Source organism: Danio rerio, chromosome 21 (genome assembly GCF_052040795.2).
Source record: "Danio rerio strain M-AB ecotype USA chromosome 21, GRCz13ab, whole genome shotgun sequence".
Taxonomy (NCBI): domain Eukaryota; kingdom Metazoa; phylum Chordata; class Actinopteri; order Cypriniformes; family Danionidae; genus Danio; species Danio rerio.
This window is the reverse complement of record NC_141041.1, coordinates 5,007,574-5,022,860: the sequence shown is the minus strand read 5'-3', so window position 1 is coordinate 5,022,860 and position 15,287 is coordinate 5,007,574. Positions and strand designations below refer to the sequence as shown.

At 35.4% G+C, this 15,287-nt stretch overlaps 2 protein-coding genes across 2 annotated transcripts in view; one reads left to right on the top strand and one right to left on the bottom strand.

Annotated features, from left to right (window-relative positions):
* Window positions 1-15,287, top strand: part of cdk5rap2 (CDK5 regulatory subunit associated protein 2) — a 635,428-nt gene that overhangs the window by 286,517 nt on the left and 333,624 nt on the right. The gene's annotated exons all lie outside the window — the stretch shown is intronic.
* Window positions 7,081-15,287, bottom strand: part of lrrc8aa (leucine rich repeat containing 8 VRAC subunit Aa) — a 46,745-nt gene continuing 38,538 nt past the window's right edge. The window contains 3 exon segments of the mRNA NM_001029949.1: window positions 7,081-7,862; window positions 11,569-11,874; window positions 14,568-14,738. Of these exon segments, the coding sequence (NP_001025120.1) occupies window positions 7,587-7,862; window positions 11,569-11,874; window positions 14,568-14,738 (753 nt within the window). The 3' untranslated portion in view covers window positions 7,081-7,586.

Here is a 15,287-nt window from a genome sequence, read left to right as displayed (position 1 = left end):
ATTATGCATAATTACATGCAAATAACCCCAATTCACATTTTAACGATAAGTAATTAATATAGTTAAATAGCTACACCGTAGCACGAAATAGTGTATAGGTGAAATAAAATAAATAGCTCGCCCTGAAACAATGATTAAGCCAATATTATATTTATACAACATTTTTAAATCCTTGCTAAAATTGTATGTAATGTTTGTAACTTTTAACGTACGCAACAGAAAATGCTGTCTTAGTTGGTACATATGAGGGAGATTACGTTTTTAATTATGATGCTTTCCTTTATCTAATACCGTTTAATTGTGTGCTGTAGTTCACCTGTTGACCGGCAGATGTCGCCCGCATCACACAGACCGAAGGAGTTTTCTTTCTTCTCCTGCTGTTGTTTTTGTAGTCCGCTTTACCGCTGAGCATCTGGAGGAAGTAAAACTTTCTAGAAGTGATAATAATCTAGCAGCTTGCATCAACTCAAAACCACAAACCTGATGGCAAATCACATGGTATAACAGTAAATAGTCGAACAGAGAGAGTTTAACACTTTATATATCAAGTCCCTCACGTTTATGGAGCATTCAGAATTAGAAAAGTGCCTTCATATAGTCAGGTCTGAGGACTGAGGAAGTTTCAGGTACAAGCTAAGCTGAGATTGTTTGTGTTTTGATTTCACTGACAGAAAGAGAGGGAAGTGAATAGGAGCTTTTATGTGGATTTACACCCCCCTAAAAAGAAGAAAGACTCAGTGTTCACTGGATACGAGGGGTGTGTGTGTTGAAAGGTGTGGTGTTTTAAGAACGTGTGTGTGTAAATGTCTGGGTCATTTTTGGTAGAAAATGCAGTGTCTGGCTATAACTAATAATAAATAAATAAATATATGTCTATATAACAAATCCAATAATAGACTATCAAATGCATTTAACCTGGTGGTCACTTTAATTACTATGTTGTGTTTAATACGAAACAATCTAATTTTATAAACAAAACTAAATAATACTAGCCAATATGCATAAACACTCACCGGCTACTTTCTTCGGTACACCTTACTAGTACCGGGATGGAACCCTTTTGGTTTCAGATTTGTCGGCTGCACATCCATGATGTGAATCATCTGTTCTACCACATCCCAAAGATGCTCTATTGGATTGAGATCTGGGGACTGTGGAGGCCATTTGAGTACAGTGAACTCATCGTCATGTTCAAGAAACCAGTCTGAGATGATTCACGCTTAATGACATGACGTGTTATCCTGCTGGAAGTAGCCATCAGAAGATGTGTACACTGTGGTCATGAAGGGATGGACACGGTCAGCAACAATACCCAGGTAGAATGTGGTGTTGACACGATGCTCAGTTGGTACTAATGGACCCAAAGTGTGCCAAGAAAATTTCCCCCACACCATTACACCACCACTAGTAGCCTAAACCGTTGATACAAGGCAGGATAGATCCATGCTTTCATGTTGTTGACGCCAAATTCTGACCCGACCATCCGAATGTGGCAGCAGAAATAGAGACTCATCAGAGCAGGCAACATTTCTCCAATCTTCTATTGTCCAGTTTTGGTGAGCCTGTGTGAATTGTAGCTTCAGTTTCCTGTTCTTAGCTGACAGGAGTGGCTCCCGGTGTGGTCTTCTGCTGCTGTAGCCCATCTGCCTCAAGGTTGGACGTGTTGTGTGTTCAGAGATGCTCTTCTGCAGACCTCGGTTGTAACGAGTGCTTATTTGAGTTACTGTTGCCTTTCTATCATCTGGAACCAGTCTGGCCATTTTCCTCTCATCTGGCATCAACAAGGCATTTGCGCCACAGAGCTGCCGCACTTTCACATTACACACACACTTAATAGTTTGTCAGACACTTATAAAGCAACTTATAAATGAGAACGACAATCAAATTAAAGCAACAAAAGATAAAGTATATAAATTAAAATATTGTTTAAGTATTACTGTACTTTTTGATTGCATCATTTGGTCTAATAATTAAATAAATAAATAAGAAAAAAGATACACATAAACCCATATTTGCCAAAGAAAATAAATCTTATTTTTATTAACCTATCCTAAGGACAAAACAGACTATTTCAATCAATATTCGCCTTTTGATGCTGGTCGTTTTGAAAAAGAACTATCATTATACAATTATTCTGTGTCATTTATGTAGTGATTTTAGGTAGTAAGTAAAAATAGACCTTTTTTGGGAGAAATGCTTTAAAGATACATATGAGCAATATCACACTTGTAGCAGAGAGACATGGCTGTATATTTGCACTGGTGAGAGGTGAGCGTTGCCTTAGTGTCCCACCAGTGACGATATACAGCCATATCGCACTGCTACTCGTGTGATATTGGATTTCTACAACAGTTTGACGGCATAATCCTGTATATAAAAAAGAAAATCAATCACAGATAGTCTAAAAATCTTTTTGTATGAGGAACTACGTTCTTCCTCCATTCATTCACATCTGCAGCTGATATCAGAAAAGCAGAAATCGTTGCTATTTCAATGTCACTTTAGAGCTAGTGTTTGAATGATTTTCTAGTGTAATGTCTAAAGTGAGGACAAAACAGCTGATTTTGCTCATATTTTAAGATTATGAGGCTGAACGGCGTGATATGCCATCAGTCTAGAGACATTTCCTAGGATTTCTCTGTTGCAATCAGGAGATTACAATATTTAACCCCGAAAAATTAGAAGAAAAGAAAACACCACCTGACTATGGTATGAATACAGCACTGCAAAATACAAAGGAGAGAGATCGACTTGAAATTTGAGTTTTTCTCCTCTAAGGACTTATTATGTGGTCTCTGTCGCCATCTTGTGGCGGAACGTCAACCATCTTTGTTCTGCTCAGTATGACAGGCTGATAGATGCCTACGTGCTGAATCTCTAAAATTATAAATCCTTAAAATAGGCACTATCTTTATAAATAAACTGCATATTTGCAATCCAAACAACAACATTCTCGACTAAAAAAGCCTTAAAAGTACATTATGTTGTCCAACAGCTGCAATATTTGTCAAACTGTAGTGATATTGTTTATTGATCTGCTGTCAAACTATGTGGGCGAAGTATTACAGAAGGGGGAAGAGGCTGTACTAGCGCTGTTATTGAATATCGCACAGCTATCAGATTTGAGAACAAGACAGAACCGTTTTATAAATCTAAATAAATAAATAAATATATATATATATATATATATATATACACACATAAAGTTGAGGTCAGAATTAGCCCCCTTTTAATATTTTTCTTCTTTTTTAAAGATTTAGCAAATGATGTTTAACAGATTCAGGAAATTTTCAGTGTGTCTGATAATATTTTTTCAGCTGGAGAAAGTCTTTTTGTTTTATTTTGGCTAGAATAAAAGCAGTTTTTTAAAATTTTTTTTAAACAACATTTTAAGGTCAATATTATTAGCCCCTTTAAGATATTTTTTTTTTTTCAATAGTCTACAGAACAAACCATCGATATCGATAACATCATTTGGGAAATATATAAATTAAGTAGCACAATATCCTGGCATTGTGACATTAAACACATGAAAACATCTGAGTGTTCATCACAAATCTTTACTTGGTTTGGTTTGAAGCCATACTGCGTACATCAGGCAATCCTCCAGACAAAAACAAAAGATCAAAATAAAAACCATAAAATAAAATCCTATAAACATACACTTATACATATAAAAAGAAGATATATTAACGCATAGGATTGTTTTACCTGCAAACACGGCAAAGGTTTGCGTGAGTCTGTGTTTTCTTTTTGTTCTTTCTCGCTCTTTTTGTTTTTTGTAAAATTATAAAACTTATAAACGCAAAATGTACACTTAGTCTTTGAGATGAGCTCCAGCAAACAGCTCAGAGAGAGTTAAGGCCTATAGACGGGAAACTGTGCGATAACAGTCATTATGATGTCATCATTCCTTTTGAGAAGTCGACCAATCAGACTTGACGGTGCAGGTCATCTGATCCAAACAGGTCCAACTTTAGCTGGAAATAAAAGTACGCAAGTTTGTAGCTTCCTAATCTTTAAGTAGAGTCTGTGGAGTGTAAGATTTCAGCAAGACATTTGTGGCATCCGTAGTCTTTGAAAGCATATATATAAGTAGTAGATTTCATATATGACCTTTTTGGCATGTACATTTACATAGTCGATAACTCATCTGGCACATTCATAAACAGTCAACTCTTCCCTGGCTGGAAGTAAAATAACGCACAGATCACATATTGCTTGTTATTTCTACGCATTCCCATAATGCCACTGCTTTAACATAGGCACTCACAACAACAACAACACCGCTGTCATTTGCATGCCCTCCGTGCCCTTAGGGGGCAGCAAAACATCAATGACTTGACCTTGCAAAATGTGTGTGTGTAGGAGAATGTTTAAAGTGAGTGCATCAACACAATCGCATGGCAATTCATAGCTAGTTTACGTTTTCTGCAAATTAGCCACGAATTCATAGGAATTTGTACGATCTCATGCGATGTTTTCAATTATTCATTATTATATAGTTTTGGGTGGGGCTTCATAATAAACATTACGCTGTTGATTTGATGACATTCAGGTTATTAAATGAACTTTTGTGAATGTTATGTTTGGCAAGTTAACGAATATTAAAATTTAAAAAAAAAAAGTTTTTGTTTCATATTACTAATATGTAAATATAAAAAAATGCTTGTATTTGTATCTTTTGTGACCGTAATGTTATAACAAGTGTGTAATGTTAAACATATTACGCTTTTGTACAATTAAGTGTCAATTATGTTTAAGTGTGGGACTATGTTAAAAATTGTATTCGTTCAATTTTATGACGTTATGTTTACGGTTAGCCTTCATGCTTAAAATAAATTAATAAATAATTAAACCAATAGCACATTTTTAAATTATTTTTAAATAATAAAAGCACATCGCTAAACAATCACAAAATCAAGTCGCATAGTTTGGTATGATTTTGCTAGGGTTATGTTTAGATGCGCGCAGTCAAAATTTCACATTTTTTTGACAGCATGATTAGACATCGACCTTCATGCTAAATTTTATGTTTTGTTTCGTATTGCTTTTAAAAAAATGTAAACATAAAAAACTGCTTGTTTTTGTATCATTTTGTGACCGTAGTGCATTAACGCAGGTCGTCATGTTATAGTTCTAACGTTTTAGTACAATTTAGTGTCTTTTTGTTTAAGTGTGGGAATTTCATGGCATTATGCTTTGGGACAGCCTTCAAGGCTAAAATAAATAATTGAATAAATAATTAAACCATTTGCATATTTTTTGAATGACTTTGTTATTGTTATGTTTAGATACGCAAAGTCAAAATGTCCATTTCTGTTTGATTCTATGACGTCATGTTTAGAGATGAACCGTCATGCTAAAAACTCAACTTTTGTCGATGTTATGTTTGCTAAGCAAATTAATGTTAAGCTAAAAATGACTTGTTTTGTGTCAAATTGTGACAGGAATCATGTTAAAAATATTTCGCTTTGTAATATTTTGTGTCTGTTATGTTTAAGTGTGGGCCTTTACGTTAAAAAATTTACGTTTTTATTTGATTTTATGACATTATGTTTAGGGACAGACTTCATGCTTAAAACAAATTAATAAAAAAATAATAATTGCATGATTTTGTATAATTTTGTTATAGTTATGTTGAGTTTGACTTTTAGTATTTTAGTAGCAGCCTTCAAGCTTTTTTTTTTTGACAGTAAAGTCAAAAGAAGGACAGTAAAGAAAAGGACAGTAAAGATGGTCCTTCATACTAAAAATTGTCTGGAGGTTTGTAAATTATTTTAATACGTGGGCCTTCATGCTAAAAATATTTAATTTTTATGTGATTTTGTGACTTACGTTTAGCATCAGCTTTCACACTATTCTTTTGATGGTAAAGTTAAATGGTCCATCATGGTAAAATAGTACAATGGTTAAATGTACCATTTAATTGTGGGCTTTCAGGCAAAAAATAATTAAATCACACAAAAGTTTGGTACAAAAAAGATCGTATAAATTCATATGAATTGAATTTACTCCATAAAACATAAAAAAGTTACGTTTAACCACCAAATCAAGTGTGTGTATGAGTGTATGTGTGTTTCCAGGGACAGATGGCCCTTTACGGTCCGCAACTTCTCTTCAAAAGGACAAGAAACGAATGCATTAATTGTACAATGGTTTGTAAATTATGAATCCTTTTGTAATGTGGGCCTTCATGCCAAACATATAAGGTTTTCGTGTGATTTTGTGACTTGATTAGTAACAACCTTCAAACTATTTTAGGATGGTAAAGTTAGATGCTTATTTATGCAAAAAATTGTACGGTGGATTGTATATTATTTAGAAACGTGGGCCTTGATGCTAAAAACAACATTTTCATGTGATTTCGTGACTTGCGTTTAGTAGCAGACTTCAAACTACTCTTTTGATAGTAAAGTTAGTTGGTCCGTCATGCTAAAAAATTGTACGGTGGATTGTAAATTATTTTGAAACATGGGCCTTGACGCTAAAAACAAAACATTTTCATGTGATTTTGTGACTTGCGTTTAGTAGCAGACTTCATTATATTTATTTGATGGTAAAGTTAGATGGTCCGTCATGCTAATAAATTTACGATGGTTAAATGTACCATTTAAACTTGGGCATTCATGATGAAAATATCACAAAATTTTGATGTAAATCAGATCGTATGAATTAGGATTAATTTATAATAACTCACCAAAACATAAAATAACCACCAGATCGAGTGTGTGTATCAGTGTATGTGTGTTTACAGGGACAGACGGCACTTTACAGTCCGCAACTTTCCTTCAAATGGACAAGAAACAAACGCATTAATTATAGAATGGTTCGTCAATTATAAATGGTTTTGAAACATGGGCCTTCATGCTAAAAATATAATGTTTTCATGTGGTTTTGTGACTTAATGATTAGTAGTAGCCTTCATACTATTTTTTTGACAGTAAACTTTGATGGATCTTAATGCAAAACAATTGCACAATGGTTTGTAAAGTATAAATGGTTCTGAAACGTGGGCCTTCATGCTAAAAATATTGTTTATGTGGTATTGTGACTTATGTTTGGTAGCAGCCTTCTTACTTTTTTTTTTTTTTGCAGTAAAGTTAGATGGTCCAACATGCTAAAAATTGTACGCTGGATTGTAAATTATTTTGAAACGTGGGCCTTCATGATAAAAACAAAACATTTTTATGTGATTTTGTGACTTGCGCTTAGTAGCAGACTTCATTATATTTATTTGATGGTAAAGTTAGATGGTCCGTCATGCTAAAATAATTACGATGGTTAAATGTACCATTTAAATGTGGGCATTCATGATGAAAATCAGACAAAAGTTTGGTACAAATGAGATCGTATGAATTCATATGAATAGGTATAACTCACCAAAACAGAAAGTAGTTAGGTTTAACCACCAGATTGAGAGTGTGTATCAGTGTATGTGTGTTTCCAGGGACAAATGGCACTTTACGGTCCGCAACTTCCCTTCAAACGGATAAAAACACAAAAGCAATAATCGTCCACAAAATTAAAAATCATTTAAAAAAAAAATCTGAAATGGAAGCAGAAGACCACATGAAGGCGTCCCCTCAGGCTTGTTCTTTATCAGTTCTCCAGAGCTGCTCCTTGAGCTCTGGAGGTAAAGTGTTGAACAGATCCTCCTCCACGATCAGACCCGAGCGCTTCAGGAGGCGGCATTCGGAAAGCTCCACCGGTAATCCCTCCAGACGATTCCCGCGGAGCTCCAGCTGCGTCAGGCCGCTTAACTCCCCGAAACGGGATGGCAGAGCGGTAAGGCAGTTATTTCCCAGATTCAGCGTCCGCAGCTTCTTACACTGGAACAACTCAGGTGGCAAAGTTTCAATCTGAAACAGACGAAGCACATATGAAATGTAAAATTGTTTACACCCATGTAGTGCGCATTTTTATTCAATGTTTGACGTAATCTCAACTGAAACATGGAGAGAGCGGGGCAGAGTAGCTCCTCCCCTTTAAAAAAAACAGCCAATAGCATTTCGCTTCTATCACAGCTCTAACAGTGAGAGGTTGAGCTCAAGCGCGTCAAATGAGAAGCAGATGAGAAGAAGAGGGCGGGGCATGTCAGACACTAGAGAGCATCTAAAACATGTTGATGTGACTTCAGCTGTGTTCAGCACGTGTGATTATTTCTGTGTGTTTTACGTGTCACCTAAAGGATAATGTACAGTGAGTGGTGTCAGGTGATGAGGGTTATTTTATATGGAATGAAGTGAGAAACATAAACCCAGCACAGCTATGCAGAAACTCTAAATCTCTGCAGTAAAACAGTCCGTCATCCAGTTTACAGGTCATTATACTCTATATCTGACTGCAGCATGACACGACCGGCCAATCGGAATAGAGTATTCCAGAGAGCACTGTAATATAATCTGTCTGTAATGAACAGCGGGGCCCATTTGAAGGCACTCACTCTGCAGGGCGGAGACCCTCAAAACACATTACACACAGGAAAACCAATTACCTCCAGAGCTAGCGGCTAAATCTGGCACACACACACATATATACACACAAACATATACATAACATATGTATACACACAGCACATGCACAAAAACTCACCGGCCACATTATTAGGTACACTTTACTAGTACCGGGATGGACCTGGTTATTTGAATTACTGTTGCCTTTCTATCAGCTGGAACCAGTCTGGCCATTCTCCTCTGACCTCTAGCATCAACAAGGCATTTGTCCCCACAGAACTGCCGCTCACTTGATATTTTCTCTTTTTATGACCATTCTCTGTAAACCCTAGAGATGGTTGTGCGTGAAAATCCCAGTAGATCAGCAGTTTCTGAAATACTCAGACCAGCCCGTCTGGCACCAACCACCATGCCATGTCCAAAGTCATTTAAATCACATTTCTTCCCCATTCTGATGCTCGGTTTGAACAGCAGCAGATCGTCTTGACCATGTCTACATGCCTACATGCATTGAGTTGCTGCCATGTGATTGGCTGATTAGAAATTTGCATTAATAAGCAGTTGGACAGGTGTACCTAATAAAGTGGCCGGTGAGTGTAAAATCATGCATTCTTGATTTTGTCCTTTTTACTGTTGATCTTACTGGTACTGGCTCAGCGCACGCACGCACACGCACACCTCCATTTGAGCACTTTCTAGTGTGGAAACAGCATTATACAGTTTTCCGAATTCTTTGGATGAGAGTCAGGTCATTCTGGTAAACACACATGCATACAGTGCAGGATCATGATCATGAAGGCACATAACCTGCACATCATGCGTTTTGAGTTTGATGTGTTCTTGTGCTTGTTTTTAGTCACGGGTGTGTTTAAGAATGCGTGTGTGGCTTGTTTCTGAAAATAGCAGCTTTATGGGACCTCCTGTTGAGGACCGAGTACAGCAGGTCATTATAGTGGGCTAAAACTAAACCCATAATGACGTTACTTCAAATAAACATCAACTCAATTAGAACAAGACATCAAAGGCCTGCTGTTAGGACCAACTGATGAAGCACAACAAGAACATCTGAATAAACTCACAGTATTTCCTGTTATATTGTTCTTTCTTTTAGTTCGGCTGGAATGAAACAGCCTTCATTCATTCATTTTCGTTCGGCTTAATCCCTTTATTTATCAGGGGTCGTCACAGCGGAATGAACCGCCAACTTATGCAGCATATGTTTTACACAGTGGATGCTCTTCCAGCTGCAACCCGGTACTGGGAAACACCCATCACACTTATTCACACACACAATCATACACATGCATGTGTTTGGACTGTGGGGGAAACCGGAGCATCTGGAGGAAACCCAGGCCAACACAGGGAGAACATGCAAACTCCACACAGAAATGTCAACTCACGCAGCTAATCACTGAGCCACCATGTTGCCTAAATACTGCCTTGCCCTAAGAAACCTATAGTCTACAGAACAAACCACTGTTGTCCAACGACTCTCCTGATTAACCAAACTTGCCTAATGAATCTAGTTAATGTCACTTTAAGCTGAATACTAGTGTCTCACAAAATAACTAGTCAAACATTATGTGCTGTCATCATGGCAGAAATAAAACATTTAGTTTTTAGAAATCTGCCATAAAGAGTTTGGATGGTTCGTTCTAGACACTTTAAAGATTTTATTTACTGACTTATTTATTGACCTATTGACTTATTTATTTGTTTGTTTATTTATTTATATGTGTGTGGTATTTATTTATTTTTTATTTGTTAATTTTGCACAATTATTTTTTATTTATTGACTTATTTATTGATCTATTTGCTTTATTTTTATTTATTTATGTTTCATTTATTTATTTGTTTGTTAATTATGTACCATTTAAAATGTTAATTTATTGACATACATTGACCTATTTACTTTATGTTATTGATTTAAGTTATTTATGTGTTTGTTTGTTTGTTTTAATTAACAATTAAAAATTTAATTGACTTATTTATTGACCTATTTACTTTATTTGTAATTTATGTTATTTATGTAATTTTTTTAATGTATTTATGATATACTTGTTTGTTAATTCTACACCATTTAAAATGCTAATTTATTGACTTATTTATTGACCTATTTACTTCATTTATTTGTTTGTGTTCGTTAATTCTCAACTATTTAAAATTTTAATATATTGACCTATTTACTTCATTTGTTATTTATGTTATTTATGTGTAATTTATTTGTTTCTTTGGTAATTCTACACAATTTATTTATTTATTTATTTATTTATTTATTTATTTATTTATTTTCCCATCCAAAGCGGCTGTTTTGAGTTCAAAGGGTTTGATATATTTTTTTATGCTGTTTAAAGAGATAGAAAAAATTAAAACCAGTTTGAGTTTCTTTTATTGAAACCAAAAGTTGATATTCTAAAGAATGTTCTAGTAATTCTTCCAAAAAATTGTATTAATATGAATTTTAAAGGGATAAAAAAACCTGTTTGAATTTTTTTGTTGAACACAAAATAAGTTATTTTGAAGAATCTTCTAGTAACTTTTCCCCTAAAAACATTTAAACAAAACTTATTTTTCTTTTTATTGTGATGTTTAAACTGATAGACATAATAAAAAACCAATTTGCGTTTCTTCTGTTGAACAAAAAAAGAAGATATTCAGAAGAATGTTCTAATAATTCTTTTAACAATTGGTATTATTTTGACGTTTAAACAGGTGGAAAAAATTAAAACACAAGATATTTTGAAGAATGTTTCAGTAATTCTTTAAAACAAAATATATCTTTAAAACGATGTTTAAAGGGATAGAAAAAAACTGTTTAAGTTCCATATTTCTGTTAAACACAAATGAAGATGTTTTGAAGAATGTTCACGTAATTCTTCTTCTTCAAAATTATTATTATCATGGTGTTTAAAATGATTTTTAAAATTTAACCGATTGGATTTTCTTTCTTCTGTTAAACACAAACGAAGATATTCCAAAGAATGTTCTGGCAACATGGTAACCTGTACCCATTGACTTCCATACTATTAATTTTTGATGGATAAAAAAATAAAATAAATAAATAAATAAATGAGAAGATATGTACTCTATAATATTTATACTCCGTACTCACTCTGTTGGCGGTCACAGCAAAGTACTGCAGGTTCTGAAGGAAGCCGATGTCTGCAGGAATGCTGGTCAGGTTATTGTGACTGAGGTCCAGATAACGCAGCTTCCTGCAGAAGAACAGCTGAGCCGGGATCTTCTCAATTTTGTTTCTGTTCAGGTATAGGCGCTCCAGGTTGGTGAGCGTGCCGATCTGGATGGGGATGTAGGCGATCTGGTTGTACCAGAGTTTCAAACACACCAGCCTGTGGAGATGCTGGAAACTGATGATCTCCTCGATGGTCTTCAGGTTGTTGTCCTTCAGATCAATTTCCTACAGGTGGGGAAATAGAACAACACTTTTAAAGGCACAGTATGTAATTTTGGCCACTAGAGTGCGCATATTCACAACAAACTAATGCGTGGTTTGATGACTGAGTATAAAATCATGGGAGTTTTGGTTTTCATTATATCCTTTAATTGGGACCTATTATGCACTTTTATAAGGAGTTTACACACAGTTGTGAGACAACAGTCTGTGACTATAACCAGCTTCTAATGGTAATCAGTTATTAGTTCTATTTGTTTATAATCACACTTGATAAAAACTGTAGAAACACTTTGACATTCTCTCTTTGTACGTGTCATCAGAGGGGGAAAGCCCGCCCACTAGTAACCATCGCTGCCTCATTAGCATAAACAGCCCTGAGTGAGAAACTGCCATAGATAAATACATTAGATGTCGCCTGGCCTATTGTTGTCTATTGGATGGAATGCGTCAATAGCGCCGCCATCTTGGTACAGGGTAGCGCTCCTTTGAAATGAATGCGGGACCAAGGTACAGTGGAGGACTGTGGCCATCCAAAGCCAGAGATATACACATATACACATATATCTATGATCAGGAGTTTTCCTGGATGTTAGTATGTATTTTTTTTTTCTAATTACGAAAATTATAATTTTACATAACTTTTCTACATTGATGGATCAGTGACTGCACGGGCATTCCTGACAAAAGCTTGTGTTTGTGTGTACAGAAATGTACTATTCACCCTCCCTGTTAAATGTGATTAATCATGTCCTAAAACACACCTCCTCTCCTGCTTTCACTTCTCATACTGACGGAGGGAGCGATTCGTTTGTGAATGAATCCCCCGAACGACTCTTTCACTAACGTTAGCCGACAATAATACAAGTTTCTGGCAGCGCAGCATCTCGTTGTCATATTTCTTTTGCATTGTTTGCTGATTTTATTCAACAAAACTAGCATAAGCCGAGTGTTTAGTGCGAGTTAAAGCTGCTTTGCCGTATGGTGACTGCAGTAAGTGACTGTTATCATCAATAACGTTACCTGATTAGCACAAAAGTTCAGAACATACAAAAACAGAAAAAACGTAATATTACCTATGAAATGTTCTGCTTTTGTGCTTTGTTTTCTTTGTTTGCTCGTTACTACACCCGTAGACATCGCTAGAGTCCAGTATCTTCACGTAGTAACACTGTCTTGACTAGTGCAGTTGAATGACATTTGTCCTGGGAGCACTGTACCAATGTGGCGGCGCTATTGTCGCATGCTCAGGGTCCCTATGCGATATCTAGTGTATATATCTATGAGAAACTGCCACTTTGCTGACACAGGCATTTGTAGCTCCGCCCTCTTTTCAAAGAGCACAATCTCATTTGAATTTAAAGCAACAGTCAGCAAAACGGCCCAATTAGGATCAAAGCCTAAAATGAGCAGAGAGTTATAAAACATTATTTGTGTTACATTAAGCTGAAATCAAACATCTTGTAAAAGAGGGGACATAATAGGTCTGTCTCCTTTAAGACCCCTGCAGAAATCATGTTATATCATATATTTTAATGTCATGCCATGTCAGCAACAAAGGCTATATTCATGGCAAAACAATTGATTTAAAACAAATACAATAAAAACAACAAACAATTAAACAAGATGAATTATGGAAGATTTTTAATGTTGACATATGATTAAAATTAATTTAACGTAGACATTGTGTCATTAATATGACGTGAATGTCAGATTAAGGGGCTTGTATGAGCATGAAAAACCCTGTGGTGAAACGCCAAGTGTTAGGAAATATACAGATGCCAATATGCAATGTTATGCAATATTATAAGGAACCCTGGATTTTAAGACTAAAAGAGGAGCTATTATGTCCCTTTTTACAAGATGTAAAATAAGTCTCTGATGTCCCTAGTGTGTATGCGAAGTTTCAGCTCAAAATACCAAGCAAATAATGTTTTATAACTCTCTAAAAACTGCCCCTTTAATTAGGCTTTGATCCTAGTTGTGCCATTTTGGTGACTGTCGCTTTAAATTCAAATGAGATTGTGCTCTTATCAAAAGAGGGCGGAGCTATAAATGCCTGTGTGCCAGCATAGTGGCAGATTCAAAAACAAAACTGATGTAATCTCTTTCTTTTGTTGAATATAAAATGCTGGTAGCTGATACCCATTGACTTCTATGGTGTGTTTGTTTCTGCAATGGAAGTCAATCGGTCCATGCTACATGGTTTATAGTGTAGCACAATTTTCAAAGGTTGTTTGAAGGGTTTTTGGGACAAGTATGCAGTTAAAAAAAAAAAAAAAAAAAAAATTTTGCCGTATTTAAGGTCTTCTTAAGGTTTTCTTTAAAAATAAACGATCTTCACTGCCTGATTGACATATGATATGAGGTGGATTTCAGACTTAACAAGAAGCACTGCATTAAATTGCACTGTTTTGCGACATGTCTTTAAAATATGAAGATGTATTTTACCATAGTTTTTAAAATGCAGTTTCTGTGCTAACCTGCTGCTTCTGACTGCGTGTGCGTTTAAACGGTCTTCAACCTTGTTATACACTTAAAAAATATATATATATTTAACTGATTGTATTTTAATTACATTACAACATCAAAGCTGAAAAAGGAACTTTATTAAATTGAAATCAGTCCCATGAACGGTTTACCTGAAAGTTTATCGCTGGGGGAATATCACTAGCTGTGCTACACATATTGGGGTTTACCTGTAGATTGTGCAGGCTGAATATGGAGTGCGGGATCCTCTCCAGATCACAGCACAGCAGCTCCAGCTCTGTCAGGTTCACCATCTTCTTCAGACTGTTCAGGACCATCAGTTTGGTGCCTTCGTTATTGATGGAGAGCTTCTGCAGATGGACACCAACGTCTGTCACCACCTGCAGGGGCAACAGAGCTCCAAAATTAACAACATGCACAGAATTTAAATACAAATACAGCAGAATTTCAAATGAAAAAAAATGCTATTTTTTGCTAGAACTTACCAATGTGCCTTTATGAACTAAATTACATCTGAATATATATATATATATATATATATACACATACACACACACACACACACATACATACATACACACATACATACAGGGCTTTACATTAACTTTTTTTAAATCACCGACCACTGTGGCTAGTATTTTTCCAATGTTACTAGCCACTCTGCATTTTGACTAGCCACAATTTTGTTGTTGGGAAAATATATTTTATATGCATAAATTTGACGTTGACATGCTAAAAGTTACTTGATTTAAGTTTTATGTTATGTCCACATGCCTCATTCATTTTACTTTTTGTGTGTCGAGTATGAGCTTGCTCAATGAGCATGAGCAAATTAGTCATGGTTTCATAGTGTTATATTGCAATTAGTGTTTATTTCACAAGACTTCTTTTAGAGCTCAAAATTAACGATATACCAAATTTATCTCTAT